At 51.0% G+C, this 19,095-nt stretch overlaps 1 protein-coding gene across 2 annotated transcripts; it reads right to left on the reverse strand.

Annotated features, from left to right (window-relative positions):
- Nucleotides 1-1,312: 1,312 nt before the first annotated feature.
- Nucleotides 1,313-15,680, reverse strand: LOC115652010 (protein TEX261-like). 2 transcript variants are annotated; one of them, XM_030563447.1, is made up of 6 exons: nt 15,545-15,680; nt 11,036-11,115; nt 9,211-9,364; nt 4,753-4,820; nt 3,754-3,856; nt 1,313-2,932 (listed from the first exon to the last, which is right to left on the reverse strand). In XM_030563447.1, the coding sequence occupies exons 1-6, from the start codon at nt 15,612-15,614 to the stop codon at nt 2,817-2,819; spliced, it is 591 nt and encodes a 196-aa protein (XP_030419307.1). In that variant the 5' UTR covers nt 15,615-15,680; the 3' UTR covers nt 1,313-2,816. The 2 variants fall into 2 exon arrangements, with proteins under 2 accessions (XP_030419307.1, XP_030419306.1); XM_030563446.1 differs by lacking the exon at nt 15,545-15,680 and adding an exon at nt 12,339-12,501.
- Between the last annotated feature and the right edge of the window lie 3,415 nt (nt 15,681-19,095).

The raw sequence follows: 19,095 nt of genomic DNA on the forward strand, positions 1-19,095 counted from the left end.
CTTCACTGCAAGCTGAACCTAGCCTCTGTAGTAAGATCCCTACAGCAGCTTCATCCAAATTAAACATGGAGGTTATTAAATAAATATGAAAAATAGTCGGCAAATTGGAGATGGGTAACCTGAGGCATGGAGTACATGTCTTGCTCAAGCCCCCTGAGTCAGTCAGAACCCGGGAGTTCATGCCGGGTCCTGTAGAGGCGCTTCCTCATTTTCTCCTCAGTGTTTAAGGTCTGCATTCGGGTGACAGGGCTGATTCATGCATCGATTGTGCAGATTTAACCAGATGAGTTAAGAGACAGAAACAACTGAATCAATGCAACTCCCACGTGCGGATGCAGAATAAAGGGGTTTATCAGTATAGCTGATTCTCGTAATTAGATCAGCAACTTGGTAGTGGTCTAACTCCATCCACTCTAAGGGCTTGCGCTGATGAAACTGAATCAGTTTCTAAACCAGTAGTTAAATCAGCCCAAGAGCTGTACAGCTCAGTCTTAATTAAGAACCTCAGCCTGCACTCCTCCACCCCTCTCCTCCTGCATTTTAGCTGTTTAGGGCCAGGTTTCGCAGGTAGATCCATGTGGACAGACCCAGTGCCCACATGAGCCCAGCTGAAGTCAATGGACCTTTACACACCATGCGAATTCAGCTGCTTGGATCCAATTAATAGATTTTTAGGAACCATCAGATCACCTAATCTGACCTCCTAATAACTCGTGCTTGGCTGAAGCATCTTCCAGAAAGCCTGCAAGCTGGATTTAGACATCAAGAGGTGGAGAATCCACCACTTCCCTTGAGATTTTATACTGAAGGTTAATCACTTTCCCTTCCCCAGTTAGCATCTTATTTCCAATTGGAATTTGTCAAGCTTTAACTTCCAGGCATTGGTTCTTGTTCTGTCTTTCTCTGCTAGATTAACGAGCCTGTTTGTACCCAGTATTTTCTCCCCACGAAGGTACTTATACATGGCAGGGTCCTGGGCTGTGGTCAGAGCTCCTAGGCCCTCTGGTATTACCTGTTCCTTAAATCTCTTACAATAAGGCATTCTCTCCAGCCCTCGAGTCACATGTAGCTCTTCCTGGCACCCCCTCCAGTTCTTCACCATGCTTTTAAAAGTGTTACAGAGTCTAGGCCTTATACGTTGAGCTCTTTGACGCAGGGTTAACGAAGTACTGTACAGATAATATTTGGTGCTATACAAATCATACATACTTCACCTGTAGCCCTCTTACAAACAGGAGCATTGGACTGCTTCAGGGCTTGACAATTATGATTGTGGGGAAGTGTCGAGAGGGAGACAGCAAATTTCAGCTCCTTTCATCATAAGGCAAACTGCATCTAGAACCTTTATTGAAAGAGAGAATTGGTACTTGAACAGAAATCACGCTGCCATTAAATTAAGCATGAGAATGACAGACATTGTCAAAGGATCCCCCAGTCAAAGCCTGCAGTTTCCAGGCTCTTCTCAATACACAGGATAGATTTCAACAGCTCTCAGTGGCCCTCATCCAGAGCTGGCCCACGAGAGAAGAGATTCATGCCTCATGGAATCTTCATAAACCCTTTCAAAATGATGAGTAGACGCTGCCTGGGGCCAAACTCCCAGTTCCAAAAAGTGTGGCACCACCTTAATGAAAACATCTTTATTCCTGGCACAACGGTTAAAGGTGACCAGCAAAGGGGCAAAAATGAGGTTGGGCCCTGGTTTTGCTTCTTTATTATATATAAAAAACACCTACAAGTTTTTCCCCCTGCTCTCACTGAACATTCAGGGTTTCTCAAACTCTTCCCCACCAAGAAGACTCTACGGGTGGCTGGAGAACTGTATGGCATTGGAAACCTGATGGAGAAGGGAAGCGATTGTTATTCACAGCTCTGAACGCTGGGCTCTCTGGTTTTGTCAACACCAATTTAGCTCAACTGGCTAACACAGCAAGGAGAAGAGCTCTTTTTGCGGAAGAGTCAACATCCTTAAATGAAAAGTTTAGGGCGCCTACAAGCCACTTCTGAGCCATCCAACAAGACTTCTAGCAAACCCAGGGAAGACAAAAGTTGAAATGTCTTAGGTTAAAACAAGCAGAAAAAAAATTATATAAAAAATTCCCTTTAGGTCATCTTTAATCATCATCATAAAGCGGCAAAAGAGGCACATGTCCCATTTTTATCCCTGGCAAGTCACCTTTAAGAGCCGCAGGAGCAGAGTGCATCAGTGCACAGACACCCTGTAGTCTCGCCCTCTGTGCCTGGATCACGGATACGCATGTTGTAACGAGCGAGTGAGCCGTGTCACCAGCTCTCTCCATCGCTGGCAAGCTTCCAGACAGAAATGTTTTGGAATTCAAGAGTCTGGTTATTTTTTTAAATCATGGCTGTATGCAAACCCCAGTTAGACACTGCGTGTGTTCCTCCTGCCCTCGGACAAACTACGCCCTACAAAGGCTTTTGGCTTTAAATAAGAACAGATGGCAATGCCTCACATCATGGTCTCGGAACACAGTGCATAGTTGGCAGAGGCTGCCGCCCTCCTTAAACTCAATTTGAGCAGAACCACCTCCTTGTCAGCAAGTCCCAGGGGATGATCGGAGAGGTATAAAAAGGCAAGCTCCTGCATTTGCACCACCAGAGGCGTCGAGCACGCATGTTTGACACGGCAGCTGCCTCTGGCTGTTGCACAGATTATACGTTCCTACCAAAATCCCTCGGAGAGAAGTGGAGGAGTGGGGGGTTCGCTGCTGACCCAGGGACAGCACTGATGTTCACATCCAGCTGGGGTCTTCCCTTCGGCTTCGTCACAGTTCATGCTGGCCGCGGGGCGCGGGTCAATACATCTTCTGTCGACTGGGCAGGATGGCCTCCTTGATGAAGGAGAAGATGAGGAGGATGCCGGAGCGCTTACCCCTCTTCCCCTTGGTGAAGTAGTTCGATACCACGTCATCTGTGGAGACAGGGAGCGCGGGCCAAAAAGATCAAATCCACCTAATATTGCACCACGAGCTGTCTGAAGAATCATTCGGTCTTGGGAAAAGAAGAGTCCCCACTCCGCTTCCACCTCTCACCGTGGTGGAGTACCGGAGTCAATGGCAGAGCGATTGGGGATCGATTTATCGTGTCTACACTAGACACAATAAATCGAGCCCTGACAGATAGAGCACTTAGATAGCTTCTGCTGGATGCCCAAGTTTTGCCCAAGTGGGAGCAACAGCAGCTACTTGTTAGCTACCCGGGGGTATCTAATACAGCTACATTTCATAAGGTGGAATACCAATACCTGGCTCTTACAGAACTCTTCATCAGCAGATCTCAAAGCGCCCCACAGTCTTTAGTGTATTTATCCTCACAACGCCCCCCTGAGGCAGCGAAATATCCCCACTTTACAGCTGGGGCACCCAGGCACAAGAGAAGCTAAGTGACTAGACAAGGTCACACGGGAAGTTTGTGAACACACAACTGAACCCACAGTTCCCAAGTCCTAGGCTAGTGCCCTAACCACTGGGCAAACCTTCCTCATCTTTGACATGGGGGCCTAGTTCACAAAGACCACAAGGCCCCAGCAGGATTGCTGATACTGCCAGACCACTCCTTAATAGATTTTCTAAGTATATATCCTGCCCAGTTTTAAATGCCTTCCGCCCCACTATCCAGCCCTTCAGATCAAGTGGGATATGTGGTCTCCACAAGTCACACCCTCTGGGTCGAGGGGAGGGTAACAGCTGAGCATTTGCTCGAGCTGGTTCTGAGAACATCAAACGTACGCACCTCCAGGCTGCACCGTCGAAGGTAGGACATTCTCTCCAGCCGACAAGGACACAAAAAACGCAAAGGGAATTAACCACAAGCAGAACGTGAAGTAGGCAAGAACCTGCAGGTGAAACATGAGAGGCAGTGAGAGACCAACTACCATCAAATCACAACAGACTCGCTGCAGCAAACAGTCCAGAAACGTCGGGTTGCCTAACCGCTAGGTTTCCACACGGACATTTCTCCTGGAGCAGAAGCCCACAAACTAGCACCGTCTTGGTAGTCAAATCCAAGGATGGCAAAAATGGCCTTTCAGACATTTTAGAGGGTGGGAAGGAAGGGGGAAGAAATGCTCTGAGTGCCAAACAGGCTGCATCCCATGGGCTCAGACAGGAACCTTTCTCTGCTTCTGTGTCATCTGATAGCCTGCCATGCTCCGGGAGCTGGGGGATGGGAGGCAGATATGGAGAAAGCTGAAGTAAGACCAGACTAGAAGATAACAGGTCTCCAAGGTGAAGCCTGTTTCTCCACTAGATCTCCACAATAACCCTCTGGCCGTAACTAGCATGCACACATCTTTATTTAGCTGTGTAGAAACCATTAGCTTAAATTCAGGTCTTGTCTATCCTAGAATACTCTAGGCTGTCTGGTGAACCGGGAGCTTTCATGCCTTTATTTAGGCTGAGGAAGCACGAAATCCACATTTTTGGATCCTTCAGAGAATCCTCTGGCAAAAACCATCCCCCAAAGAACCCAAAAGTGAAGACTCGACATTCCTGATATGGAAAAAACAGGCAGAAAAAAATACTTGGAGAAGTCCTGAGAGAACACACTGTCAGGGCATCTTTAATAAGGGCCAAAGGAGGGGAAGCCCCCAGATTGGGGACAGCTGTTTTTTCTCGGCAGGTCACCTCTGACCTCCCTTCTCTTCTCCTCGCCTCCCACCAGCACTCCACTCCACACAGCTCAAACGTCTACAAAGGCTTAAAGAGATGCTTCTCCCAAATCGTCTCTTACCTCTGAGAACGGGTAATACTCATCAGCAAAGTACTGGAACGCTAAGTAGTGGTTCAATATAACAAGCACTGCCAAAGGAAAGGAGAGAGTGAATTGCCAGATTTAAAGCAATACCCATCACCCTGCTCATGTTGCAGGCTCACTGAAGTGAGGCACCTTCCCTGACCGTAGGGCCCTGGAAAACAGTAGTATGAAAGCCATCAGAGATACAATCATACCATTACTTTGCTCCCAGCAATGGATCCAACACAAAGTCAATATCTTACTACCACCAGGATAACCCCTCTCGTCATAACACAAACATCTCTGATGACAAAGGAAGTGCAGTTCAAGTTGCCAGAGCAGAGAACTAGGACACCTGAGTTCTTTGCCAGTGATTGTGAGAGACAACGGGCACACTTCTCTGTTGGGGAATTCCAGGAGGAGTCGTCTAGCATCCGTAAGGCTCTAGGACACACAACAGTTGAAGACAGTCATGTCCCACTACTGCTGCACAAGGGGAGTTTTAAATGGGGCAGAATAGCAGGCCAAGTTAGAAGGTGGCCAGGAAAGAGGGTTTAACACCTCTAGCTCTTGCAAGAAGTGTCACCAGCTTTTTAAGAGTCAGGAGGGGTCAGAACTTGGTTTTATGTCTCGTTCCAAAGAGAGCATTGCCAACAGCACAGCGCCCCATAGCGCCACGCCTGGGCACTGCTCCAGAACTGACTCAGAGCAGCGACTCTACCTTCTGGAGCACCAACACCACCTCCTACAGTCCCTTGGAGATCTCCTACGCAAGAACAGACCCGACCCTATCCTGCACACATGCAGCAATCAGAGGATCAAACCACCAGGGGATTGGGCTTGTAGGACACCTGGAATGCCAAGCTCTGGATGACATGCCAGTGGAGAGCTGCTCTCCTTTTCAGGAAGCAGACAGACTCACATTAGACATTTAGAACTAAAGGTTGTTTTTTTTTTAAATCATACACCCAGAGCTCTCTAGAACATACACAGGAACACTGAGAGATCACGTCAGGAGTCGTTTAAATAATTCATTGCTACTGAAATCATTTAAATCTACCTAGCTGCTGACACACCAATGGTCCAGCTAGCCTAGTGTCTTACTTAGATGAAGCTTGTCCCAGCATAGCAGACAAGTACAACGAGGCAGTATCACAGCTGCAGCTTCATACCTGCAGTGTATGAAGTAAAGAATCCAGCTAGGATGCTGGTGTTGGAAGACCACAGCTCGTACTGCCCCATTGTCCCCCAGTGGTCCCATCTCTGTCTAATGTCTCTTCTAGTTTGTTGTGAGCTCCCTGGGACATGGACCGCCTTTTTGTTGTCTGTACAGCAACGCACAATGGGGCCCTGGTCTATGACTGTGGGTTCCTAGTGTGATGGTGTGTAGCAAGAACGATAACCAGGGGCACACTACTGTTACAATCACTTAATGTATCACTACCGTTGCACAACTGCAATATCCCTGATACAAAGTACGTCACGTATGAGATCAATGGAAAAGTTGCCATCTGCTAAGTACGATGATCCTGTTTATATGCATGTAACATCTTTGCATCGGACATTATGAATATTGGCGGTGTATTTGTATCTCAGACATGTGTTGTGTTCGGGGGTGACACTCCCCAGCCCAATTTACATTCAGACTAGCCATCGCCGGTCGGTCAGCCACAGAAAGGCATCAGCTCTTCAGAGAGCCTTTCCCGGGGACGCCTCAGTGTGGAGCCGATGGCTACCCTTCTGATTCAGCAAAGCACGTAAGGACATGTGAGCTAAGACTCCATCTTTTACAGTGACTTTCCATGCCCACGTGAGCCTGTGTTCCATATTCGCCAGGAACTTTCCATTCACAAGAGCCAAGTTGGAAATTGCAAGCTGTGCTATCACTGCTTTGTTTTCCTTCCTGTTTCTCATCTCTGGACTGTGATTTTTCTAAGGAAGCTTGGAACAAAGGACCGAATGACCCTCTACCAGCAAACTGAACATCACCGCTATGGTCCTGAGTTAGAGACTCTGGAAATCACTTGTAATGTATACGACTCTTAACTATTTAACAACTCTCTTCTTTTCTTTTTATGTTATTAAACCTTTAGTTTTGTTACAAAAGGACTGGCATCAGTGTGATTTTGGGGTAAGACTGAGATAGATATTGACCTGGAGAAGTGGCTGATCCTTTGCGGTTGGAAGAACTTTACATACAACGAATTCGGTTCTCAGTAACCTCATCGTAAAGACCAGATGTCTGGGTGGGAATAAGGGCTGGATTGCCTAGGGGACTCTGTTTTAGCTTCTTGATAACCAGTGTGGTGATACAGAAGCTCATTTTGTTACTGGTTTGGTGAATCTAATGTTAGAATAGCCACCAGTTTGGGATGCGTATGCCTTATCATCAGTCTGTCCTGAAATTGGCATTCTCAGCTGTGACCCACACCAGGCCGGTCTGCACCTCGGTACTATACTAATGCAAATAATAAATAATGAGAATTTGTTCAACTTTCTTTTCAGTTCAAGAACATGGTCAAGTGAAAAATCCTTTACCTGCATTACTAACAGCTAGACATTATTAGACTAAAATCATTTTAACCATCTGAATTCACCATTCCTCAGTGACTGTTTCCCTTTCCTTGTGCTTCATTCAGATGGAACAGGAAACTAACTGCTCAGTTTTGCTTTCTCCGGGGCTGGCAGGGCAGTTGTTAATTAATCATACAACTTGGCCCATCAACGGCATCTTCCACCTGAGCATCTCGAGGAGCCCCCAGGGGACAAAGAAATGTTACCATGCCCAGCCGGGGAGCCTGAGGAACAGAGGGCCAAGGACTTGCCAAGATCACTCAGGAAGTCTGTAGCACTGCTGGGAATAGAACCCAGGAGGCTGTAAAGCTGGGGTACCCACAGCAGAAGGAATGCTGAAATCCAAACCTTAATACCCACTGATTTAAACCCAGCGAGCCGCTTCTTTTCCTGGGCGATGCTCTCAAATGATCTCAAATTCCCACGTGAATTCCTGATCCCAGGCCTAAGCTCCTTTCCTCTGCACCGTCGGCCCCTAAGCACCACATGGGGTGTATTTTCCATCGAGTAGGAAAAATTACGGCGTGATGGGGTTTATACAGCTCTCCTGGCACTGCTGTAAGAGTACACGCACTATCCCAGTGCACATCCTTTCCCAAAACTTTTCCAGTCTGCTTTAAAAAATGTATTTGTCTTTTATCAAATATATCTCCCACAGAGCATCTGATGAGCACCAGGAATTCTGATCCTTAAGTACAGAGCAGCATCTCCTACAAGTGCAGTACTTACAGGCTGATAGCATGGTCTAGGGTAGAGCAGACCCTCAGTTCTGGTTCCACCTGTCATTGCTGTGTAACTCTGGGCAAGTTACTCCAGGAAGGAAGAACAGATCTGAACATAAGAACGGCCAGACTGGGTCAGACCAAAGGTCCATCTAGCTCAGTATCCTGTCTTCCAACAGTGGCCAACGCCAGGTGGCCCAGAGGGAATGAACAGAACGGGGAATCATCAAGTGATCCATCCCTTGTCGCCCATTCCCAGCTTCTGCAAACAGAGGCTAGGGACACCATCCCCGCCCATCCTGACTAATAGCCATTGACGGACCTGTCCTCCAGGAATTTATCTAGTTCTTTTTTGAACCCTGTTATAGTCTTGGCCTTCACAACATCCTCTGGCAAGGAATTCCACAGGTTGACTGTGAGTTGTGTGAAGAAATATTTCCTTTTGTTTGTTTTAAACCTGCTGCCTATTCATTTCATTTAGTGACCCCCTAATTCTTATATTATGAGTAAATAACACTTTCTTATTTACTTTCTCCACACCAGTGATGATATTATAGACCTCAGTTATATCCCCCCTCTTAATCTTTCCTAATATGGAAGCCATTCCATACCCCTAATAGTTTTTGTTGACCTTTTCTGACTTTTCCAATTCCAATATATCTTTTTTGAGATGGGGCAACCACATCTGCACACAGTATTCAAGATGTGGGGGTACCATAGATTTATATAGAGGCAACATGACATTTTCTGTCTTATTATCTATCCCTTTTTAATGATGTCCAGCATTCTATTCGCTTTTTTGACTGCAGGTAGGAGACAGGATTTGAGGGTAAGAGACAGGACTGAAAGCCAGTAGATCTGGGTTCTGTTCCCGGCTTTGCCATGGGCTATCCACCCCTGCCTGTGCTTTATAATCCCCAGATGCAAGGTGCTGAACTAAGCTCAACATACTCCATTAGCACAGCACTTGCTAATGCCGCAGGATGTGTTGCAAAAGACTCAAATGTCTGTGACTAGCTGGCCCAGAGACACAGCTGAACCTGTGGTGGAGGTGGCAGAAGATCCTGAGGTGGTCTCCGTGCTCTCAAATGCCTGTCCCCTCGCCAGCAAACCCCAGCGGCACACAATCCCCCTGCTCCCCAAAGGCAGCCAGACTCACCGCACGACAGTATAAAGTTTGGCGATGTCAGCATGATGAAGGGGAACGTCTGCAGCAAGCCGAAATAGACCAGGTTGGTGAAGAGGCCCACACCCACCATGAAGCCAGGAAAGTGTTCAAGGAGGTACAGGCCTACGAGCACTGCTGTAGAGAACTGAAACAGAGAAATGCCCCAATCCACAGTTAATCCAGCCTCTCTATCACGTACACAGGGGGGAGTTGCAAGTGCTCAGTTCATCCAAGGCCAGGCCCAGAGACAGCTGTGTGACCTGTGATTGCTCTACAACAAGCCTGTGGATATCTGGGTGACATTTGATGGCCTATTACCTACAGATCTAGCCAGAGCTAATGGTCCATCTGGCCTTAAACTCTATGGGACTATGAATCTGTCTCCAGGACGTCTTGTGGCAACTTCAGATCACACTAAGTTTCAGCTGCTGCAAGTATCAGTGACCTTACGCTACCAAGGGGACCTGCTGATGTTACCACCCCTCGCTGATCCCCACCTTGAGGGCCTTTTGGAGCAGCTCTCTAAATTATCCCTCTCCCCTCTGACATGCAGGCTCCGCTCCTCTATTTAAGAGATCAAGATGCATGGACTCAGACGTCCCTTTCAGTGCTGCCCAAGGGGACCAGCCAAGCAAAGGAAGTTTCTCTAGGGGCACAGTGCCACAGAAGCACCTTCCCTGGAGGCAGCAGCCCTCTGCCACTCATCTGTAAGGCAGTATCTGCTGAGCAGGGAGGTCTACCGGATAGAGCACTGGACTGGGAACTCAGGAGACCTGTGTTCTAGTTCTGACTCTGCTGCTGGTCTACAGGCGACTTTAGGCAAGTCCTTTGCCCCCTCTGTGACTCAGATTCCCCCATCTGTAAAATGGGACTAATGACTGACCTCCTTTGTAAAGTGCTTTGAGATCTATGGATGACAAGGGCTGTGTAAGCGGTGTTGTTTTTCATAGAATCACAGAACCACAGGGTCAGAAGGGACCGCAAGGGGCATCTAGTCTAACCCCCTGGCAAGATGCAGGATTTGTAGTGTCTGACCCATCCCAGACAGAGGGCTATTCAGCAGCCTTTTGAAAACCTCCAGTGAAGGAGCTTCCACAACCCCCCTAATGCAGACCAAGTTTCTGTTCCCTCCCATTGCAGCCTGGAAAGCAGGGAGCATGGCCCCTCCCTCCCAACCACCTCAGCAGCCCCAGGAGGAGGGAGTAAGGCAGGGCTGTGCAGTTCTCTCCCTGGAGAGTTTGGCTGCAGTACCCAGCTAGCTGTTCTGCAAACTTCTGTATTGTGGCAGGCAGATCCCTGATCGCCCAGAGCCCCTTGTTTTTACACATTCATGATCCTCTTTGCTTCAGGGTTGCCAAGAGGATTCAAGAGGCCTGGGGCAAAGCAATTTTGGGGGCCCCTTTCATTAAAAAAATGTCGCAATACTATAGAATACTACAGTCTCGTGGGGGCCCCTGCAGGGCTCGGGGCAAATGGCCCCACTTGCCTCCCCCTTTGGGCAGCCCTGCTTTGCTTCCCCATTCTAGACACTGACTGGGAACAGTTCTTCATTTCATGGGCTGATGCTTCCCAGAGCCATTGACCTTGCTCTTTGCCAGATTATTTGGGGCTGGTGCTTTTAACTGGGCTGTTGATCCCTAAAATTGTAACATTCTGCATTGATTTTACTGCCTGCCCTTCACAGGCTAACTAAGAGGAGACTTGGGCTAGTAAAGGTTCATGGGCTAGCCCATGTCTAAGTGGCCCCTCAAAGATAATCTACTCTACCTCCCCACCACCGCAGGACTGTTATGAGCACAAACAGCCAGAGACTTACCCAGATCATATATTTGATTATTCTGCTAGTAGCTACAGTGTATTCTTCTATTAGCTCCGCCAGATAGTAGAGGCCAGCGGCTAGAAGGGAAACAGAGGGGTTATTTCAGGCTCAGACTCTCACTGCAGCTCACAGCCAGAAGCTGCTCATGCCAACTAGACTGGTCATTTCAAGGGGATTTCGACCCCACAGATTCACAAACTCCAAAAGCACCGGAAGCCTTGTAGCTGTTTCCAAGACATTGTGGCCTGGACTTTCAGAGCCGGGGTCTAACTGGAGGGGCCTCCAGTTTTGGCTGCCCAACTTGAGTAACACTGGCCTGGTTTTCACAGGGGCTGGGCAGTTGACTTCATTTGAAAAACTGGATCTGCGTATCCAGGAAAAACAGTTCCACCATTACTGCAGGGCTCACCAAGCAACTTGGACCGGATGGGCTTGAAGTCGGTAACAATCAGCCCGTTGTGGGGTGATATATAGATGCAGAACAGATGACAATCCCTGCCCTAAGAGCTTACAACCCTAAAGGCGAGGCGCACCAGATGGGTGAAACAATTTACAAGCAGAGTAACCCAAATAGGATTTTAAGCACAGACTAGGTGTGCCTGCGATTTGCAGCTAATCAACACCAATGATCATAGTTACAGCTGCTCTTGCAGTTTCAAATGTAAATTCTTCAGATCCCATCTAAACTGTTTGGTGATGTCACTGGGCACTGTTAAACAGTTGCCTGCCTTCCACTCCAGAGGTGGATGTATTTCAATGATGCGGGAGGCATGATCCAGGGTGGATAAAAATCAATGTGTTTTTTAAAAAAATAAAAAAAAAATTTTTGATTTAAATTGAATTTTTCTGATAAAATGCTTTTTGAAGGAAAAACCTATCTAAAGATAGTTTTAATTAAGATACATTATAGCTCAAAGATATCTCCTCATGGAACAGGGATTATAAATTCTAATTCTATAGTATGAGACAATATATTCATGTAATGTTTAAGAAAAGTTTTGTAAATGAGTTCCAATGGTTCATGGATTGGGGACCCAATTTTATGGGGTTCCAGGGGCTTCTGTACAGATTATTGAGGTTAATCTTTCTATCTACCCAATGGGACTCAGTGCTCAGTCTAGAAGATACCAACAGAGACGTTTAGTTTTGCATTCTCAAACTGTGGATTTGTTTCTGCAGAGATAACATGCTTGTTACCAGCAAAAATGTTTTAAATAAATAAATATATAGAGGTGACAAATAGCAGACCTCAACCCTATTGTCCCTCTGCAAATTTGTGTACACAGAGTCAATCCCTTACCTCTCCCTAAAAGTGCAAAGTTCCAAAAACTCCAATGAACAGAAGACTGTTGGGGGCGGACTACATCTGGACAAGGAGAAGTCTGGAGATAAATGTGAGAAGGGAGGGATAGGCAGTAGAAACAAAAGTGAAACTGTTTGAGCAGCATACTCCAGAAGTCTTGAGCTCTTTCTGAGTGTAGCCCTCATTGATTTGAGACCTGCCATACCATCCTCTCACTAGAAGGGAAAACCTATAATGGCAGCAGGGTTTAAAAGACACCCTATTTGGGAATAAGAACCATTCAATAAATATATTTGCTGATGATGTTTTAAAGAAAGTCTCACCAGCGAACTGGAGGAAGTCACTTAAGCACTTGGATTCAGACACTGCTGAAGTGATAATCTCACTTTTAACGGCAGTAGCTGCTTCTGCCAGAAATTGAGAAATTGTTTGGACCTGGAAAAGCCAGAAAGCTTGTTTTTCTTTTCCAGATTATGAACAAACAGGAAAATGAAGGTGAAGACGACTGTGTTAGCTGCAGAAGCCAATATTTTAAGTTTCTCATGTTGACTGGTTGACAAAGTTGATTTTTGTTTTTTAAAATATTTAATTTAACTATTTTAGTTAAAAACAATTTTAACAAAAACAAATCTGATTTTAAAGAACTTGAATGAACCTGTTTTGTTAAAATATTGTATGTTTGCTGATGAAGAAAATCCAGATTACATAACGTTGTTGTTTTAGTTAAATAAATCAATTTAAATGTCTGTCTGGTGATGTTCTCCTCCTAATAAAACATGGCAAAAAATCCTGCAAATATTAATGATTAACCCGTTGAATTGGAGATATTTATGAAGTCATTGGGAGAAGAACTATCTGCTTCAATTACCTTTGGTAAAACTAATCTGAAAAGTTTTCAAAATAAATCACTGTTTAAAAATGTATAGTGTGTCCCTTCTAAAAATGAAACCTACATCGATCTCTGAGTTGTGAAGAATATGTATTAAGGCTGTAACAAGCAACACGAATGCACTTCTATGTAGAAAACCGTGATTAAATTGAGTCTTCCTGACTAGTGATTTAAATCAAGTCCACCCTGGCATGATCCCTAAACTCGTTCAGATGAGAGGTCCTAGAGCATTAGTGTCATGATTTAGTGTGGTCGCAGTCATGGGCCACAATCCGAATGGGGCCCACTTACGGCAAGCACAGGACAAACACAAGCAGAAAAGGTCTCTGCTCCAGAGAGCTTACCCTCTATGGGGCACAAAACTGGGGCCAACACATCAGATAATCACAGAGACAAGAGATGGAAACAGCCCCTTGTATCAGCCAGTTCCACCTTGACCAGGGCAGGGCTGGTCCCAACAATAAAATTCCTGTTGCTTCGTCCAGTCTTCTGCATCCTATATTTTTGCTGGTTCCTTTAGCAACCCTGTGGCCTGTTGCTATTTTTCAGCTCCCCTTTCAACCAGGCAGCAGTTTGCAGACAAAGAGGCAGCTGGGAGAAAAGCGCATCCTGGGCCCTCAGAGACGGGAAGCGAGATTGTTCCCGTCTCGGGGCGGCCTTGGGAAACATCTGTTCTAACACTGTGGCTCCCTGGAATTCGCTCCGAGTTGCCCCCTTGGGTTTCACTGGAGTTGGGTGAAGGTGCCAAGCCCTGAACACAGGAGTGGCTGCAGTACCGGTACAGCAAGCACAGGGCAGGTGCCCCATCGCACTGGCTGCCAACCTGCTGCGCGGCTGGGCATTTACTCTGCACCGCAGTATTACGGGGCTGCTCGGAGAGGTGCGGCCAGAGGCACAGGGGGTCGTGACGGGGGAGCTGCCCTCACGGAGCAGGAGCAATCAGCCCAAAGGCAGGGCACAGTGCAGGCGACCTGGAACCGGGTCGGACACCTGCAGGGAACAGGCTGGGCACCCTATCCCCCTCCTCCCCCAGCTGCACCTACCCTGGTCCCCCATCCTCCTCAACCCAGTATCGGGGCCTAACACCACACCCCCAGAACAAAGGCAGCCCCAGGCCTGAGACATCTACAGCCCCCCCCCCCCCCCCGAGCGCATCCCCGACTCGCCCCCATCTCTGCACCCCCCCCCCGCCCCACAGGGAGTCCTCGGTTAAGTCCTCTGGTGCCAGGGGGAACAGGAGGAAGATGGGGGGCGGGCCGGTCCCAGAGGCGATCAGGCGGTGCGGGCGGGTCACTCTGGGGCAGAGGGATCAGAGTGGCGGGCAGGGGCCGGGCCCTCACCGATAGCCAGGGAGGGGCACGACCGGGGGCGGGGTTGGGCTCTCACCGATGGCCAGGGAGGGGCTGGGGGGGGCAGACCGGTGGCGGGGGGCGGTCGGGCTCTCACCAATGGCCGGGGGGAGCGGACTGGTGGCGGGGGGGGGCCGGGCTCTCACCGATAGCCAGGGAGGGGCCGGGGGGGGCACGGACCAGGGGGGTCCGGCTCTCACTGATGGCCAGGGAGGGGCCGGGGGGGGGTGGACCGGTGGCGGGGGGGAGTCTGGCTCTCACCGATGGCCGGGGGGGGGGGGCGGACCGGTGGCGGGGGGGGCCAGGCTCTCACCGATGGCCGGGTGGGGGCGGACCGGTGGCGGGGGGGGCGGTCGGGCTCTCACCGATGGCCGGGGGGGGGCGGACCGGTGGCGGGGGGGGGGGCGGGCTCTCACCGATGGCCAGGGAGGGACCGGGGAGGCGGACCGGTGGCAGGGGGGTCGGGGGGGGCCGGGCTCTCACCGATGGCCGGGGGGGGCGGACCGGTGGCGGGGGCCCGGGGGGGGCGGACCGGTGGCGGGGGGGGTCTGGCTCTCACCGATGGCCGGGGGGGGCCGGGCTCTCACCGATGGCCGGGGGGGGGGGGCGGACCGGTGGCGGGGGGGGCGGTCGGGCTCTCACCGATGGCCAGGGAGGGACCGGGGGGGCGGACCGGTGGCAGGGGGGCCGGGGGGGGCGGACCGGTGGCGGGGGGGGGTCTGGCTCTCACCGATGGCCGGGGGGGGCGGACCGGTGGCGGGGGGGCCGGGGGGGGCCGGGCTCTCACCGATGGCCGGGGGGGGGCGGACCGGTGGCGGGGGGGCCGGGGGAGGCCGGGCTCTCACCGATGGCCGGGGGGGGGCGGACCGGTGGCGGGGGGGTCGGGGGGGGCCGGGGTCTCACCGATGGCCGGGGGGGGGGGGCGGACCGGTGGCGGGGCGCCCCGGGGGGGGCCGGGCTCTCACCGATGGCCAGGGTGACCAGCGCCACCTGGATGAGCAGCGAGAACCAGCTCAGCGCGTAGATGAACCACATGGCGCCGGCCGGGCGGGCAGCGATCGGGGCCCCTCGCTCCGCCGCTCCCGGGCCCAGGCCGCCGCTTCGCGTCCGCCGGCGGCCGCTGCGGGGAGGGGCGGGGGGAGGGGCGGCGCGGCCAACGCGGCGATGGAGCCGCCCGGCCCGGCCCACAGCGGCCCCCGCAGGCCCGGGGGAGACAGCGCAGGAGAGAGAGCGGCCCGGCCCGGCCCCCGCCACGAGCCCCCCGATCCCGCCCCTTGCCCCGGCTGCCCCCCGCCCCGATCCCCCCCCCACGGCCGGGCTCCCCCCCGCCCCGATCCCCCCCTTGCCCTGGCTGCCCCCCTCCCTGAAACCTCCACGGCCGGGCTGCCCCGCGATTTCCCCCTTGGTCAGGCTCCCCCCATGGCCGGACCCCTCCGTCCCAATCCCCCCCACGGCTGGGCTCCCACCCCAACCCCAGTACCCCCCCTTGGCCAGGCTGCCCCCCGCCCCGAAACCCCCACAGCTGGGCTCCTCCCAGCCCCCGATACCCCCGGCCAGGGCCCAGCCCCTCACCCTTATAGCCCCGGGTGGGGACCCCCGCCCTGATACCCCCCACAGCTGGGCTCCCCAACACCTCGATACCTCCCCAAGGCTGGGCTCCCCCTCACTCCCCGATACCCCTACAGCCAGGCCCCCAACCCCCTGATACCCCCAGGCAGGGCCCCCAACACCCCGATACCCCTGGGCAGGGCCTACCCCCGATCCCCCCCATTGCTGGGCTCCCCCACCCCCTGATCCCCCCATGGCCAGGCTCCCCAACACCTCGATCCCCCTGGGTCCAGCCCCCACCCTGATCCCACACAGCTGGGTTCCCCAACATCCCAATACCCCCGGGCAGGGCACAGCCCCCCACCCTGATACCCCTTGGCAGGCACCCCCAACACCCAGATACCTACCTGGACAGGGCCCAGCTCCTCAACACTCTGATACCCCCAGGTAGGGTGCAGCCCCTCACCCTGATACCCCTGGGCAGGGCCCCCCAACACCCCAATATCTCCTGAGGCAGAGTCCCCTCACACTAACCCCCAAACTGGGGCAGGCCCTGCACAGGATGATCCTACTGCCCCCTGCCTTGTCAGCGATGTGGGGCTGGGGACCCTTGTCAGGCTGGTTTTCTGGGGAGCACCCAGGCTTGTTCTCCACCCTTGGGAGCTCCCCGTTGCAGGCCAGGGCACTGGCTCCGTGTCTGGTGCAGCCCTGGGACTGGGCCAGGGATTGGGTTTCCAGGCAGTCTGGGCAGCACCCCCATTCTGGCGCCATCTCTGGCTGCTATTCGCTCGCTGGGCTCCTCCTTTCCTGGGTCGCTGGCACTGTCCTGTCCCAGCCCCTGCCCTGCTCAAGCCCTGCCTGGCTCTCGTCTCCTCGGGGGGTTCCTGCGCCACCCCCACAGTTCCTTCAAACCTCACCTCAGTCTGTAATTGCCCAGCTCCTGGTGCCAATGCCACTCTCCACCATACAGCCGCCAACCGGCCTCCCCATCCAACCACCCATCTCCCACCTGGCACTCCCATCCCAAAGCCAACGGCCCAATTCCAGCCATCTCACCCAACCCTCAATTCCAGCTGCTGCTTTCAGAGGCCCCTTCTCCCATTCTGACTCCCCGGCTCCAGCAGCCATTCCCAGAGAAGATGAATGTTGTGGTGGTGAAGGCACTGACACAACGGAAGCAGAAATGTCTGGCTGGAAGGGACCTCCAGGGGTAATCTAGTCCATGCCCCTGCGTTGAGGCAGGAGCAAGTAAACCTGGACCGTCGCTGACAGGTGTTTGTCCACCCTTAAAAACCTCCTGATGGGGATTCCACAACCTCCTTTGGATGCTTGTTCCAGAGCTCATCTACCCCTAGAGTTACAAAGCTTTTCCTACTATCTAACCTACATCTCCCTTGCTGCGGATGACTTCTTGTCCTGCCTTCCGTGGACATGGAGAGGAATTGATCAACGTCCTCTTTATAACGGCTCTCAAGACTTGGAAGACTTTTATCTAGTCCCCCCTCTGTCTTCTTTTCTCAAGACAACACATCCAGTTTTTTTAACCTTTCCTCCCAGGTGAAATCTTTTCTCATTTTGGTTGCTCTTCTCTGGACTCTCTCCGATTTGGCCACAATTTTCATAAAGAGTGGCACACAGAGCTGGATACTATACTCCAGCTGAGGCCTCCCCAGCGTCGAGTGGAGCAGGACAGTTACCTGCATTGTTTTACATACAACACTCCTATTAACAAACTCCAGAATATTAGTCTTTTTGGTTCATGCATTTCAATAGGAGTTTTGCCCAAATGAAGCATTTCGGAAACAGTGAGAATGGGCTTTGGAAGTCGGCTCATTATCAGGGATCCCAGAAATCCGTTTGCCACGGAAAAATGCAGAATTTGTGTTTTCACAGAGAATCTTTTGTTTTTTACATTTTGTGAAAAAATAAAACCAGACAGTGGAAAACCGTTTATCGGATCTGTTTGGAACCAGGGCCAGGTCAGATCGTCAAAAATGGGGATAATCAGGGGAATTGGCAAAGAGCTTTCTAGCCCTTATTTTAAGATGGAGGGCCCAGACTTGGGTGGTCAGCCCCGCGGGCAAGGTCTGACCACTGGAGCCCCAGTCACCCAGAGCCGAGCACCTGAGCCCAGCCACGGTCAGCCCCAGGTGGCTGGTGGTTCGGTTAATACGAAGAGCTGAATAATGGAGGCTCAGATAAACAGGGTCCTACTGTCCAGAATACAGGCATAGAAGTATTTAGTATAAGTAAGAAATACAAACTGCAATTCTATGAATTGTATTTTATTATAACAATTGGTAAACGTCAAACTTGCTTTTGTAGATATACCAATAAAACATTGTGTGCAATTGATACTTATGTGTATTGTGGCTAGGGAGACTAACATTCAGGGCTTCATTTTAACTGCATAAAAACATGGACTTTAATTTTTTTTTATCAGAGAATTTTGGGAGTTTTCTCTCTGAAAACTAGGATCCTTGCTCATTATTAACAGCGCTGTGAGCAGAGTGTGCCACCTGGTGGTCAAGAGAGTGATTGCAACAGCCCCTGAATAAACCTTGTATGACTTGCTGCTATTGCCCCAGTGGTTGGGGCACAGGACTGGGACTCAGGACTCCTGGGTTCTGTTTCTATCTCTGCCACTGAGTGAGACTGTGGACACGTCACTACCCTGGCTGTGAAACAGAGCGGATGATACACCTCTGGACAGTGCTTTGGGATAGATGGGGAGTGAGGCACCTTCTAGGCCTGCCAAGGTCCATTTTCTGGGACATGTCCCTAAACTCATCCCCTTAGGTTTAAGGATGCTTCTTGGGCCCCAGTCAGCTGTGGGGCATTTCCTCTGATTTCTGTGCAGTTATAGCAAGCATGAATTTGGCCCACCACCAGGAAAAAACACTCGATGAGCCCATTTATGTTAGCTTAAAATCATATTTAATGGTAATATCTTTGCTAGTGAAGGATA

Source organism: Gopherus evgoodei, chromosome 5 (genome assembly GCF_007399415.2).
Source record: "Gopherus evgoodei ecotype Sinaloan lineage chromosome 5, rGopEvg1_v1.p, whole genome shotgun sequence".
Classification (NCBI taxonomy): domain Eukaryota; kingdom Metazoa; phylum Chordata; order Testudines; family Testudinidae; genus Gopherus; species Gopherus evgoodei.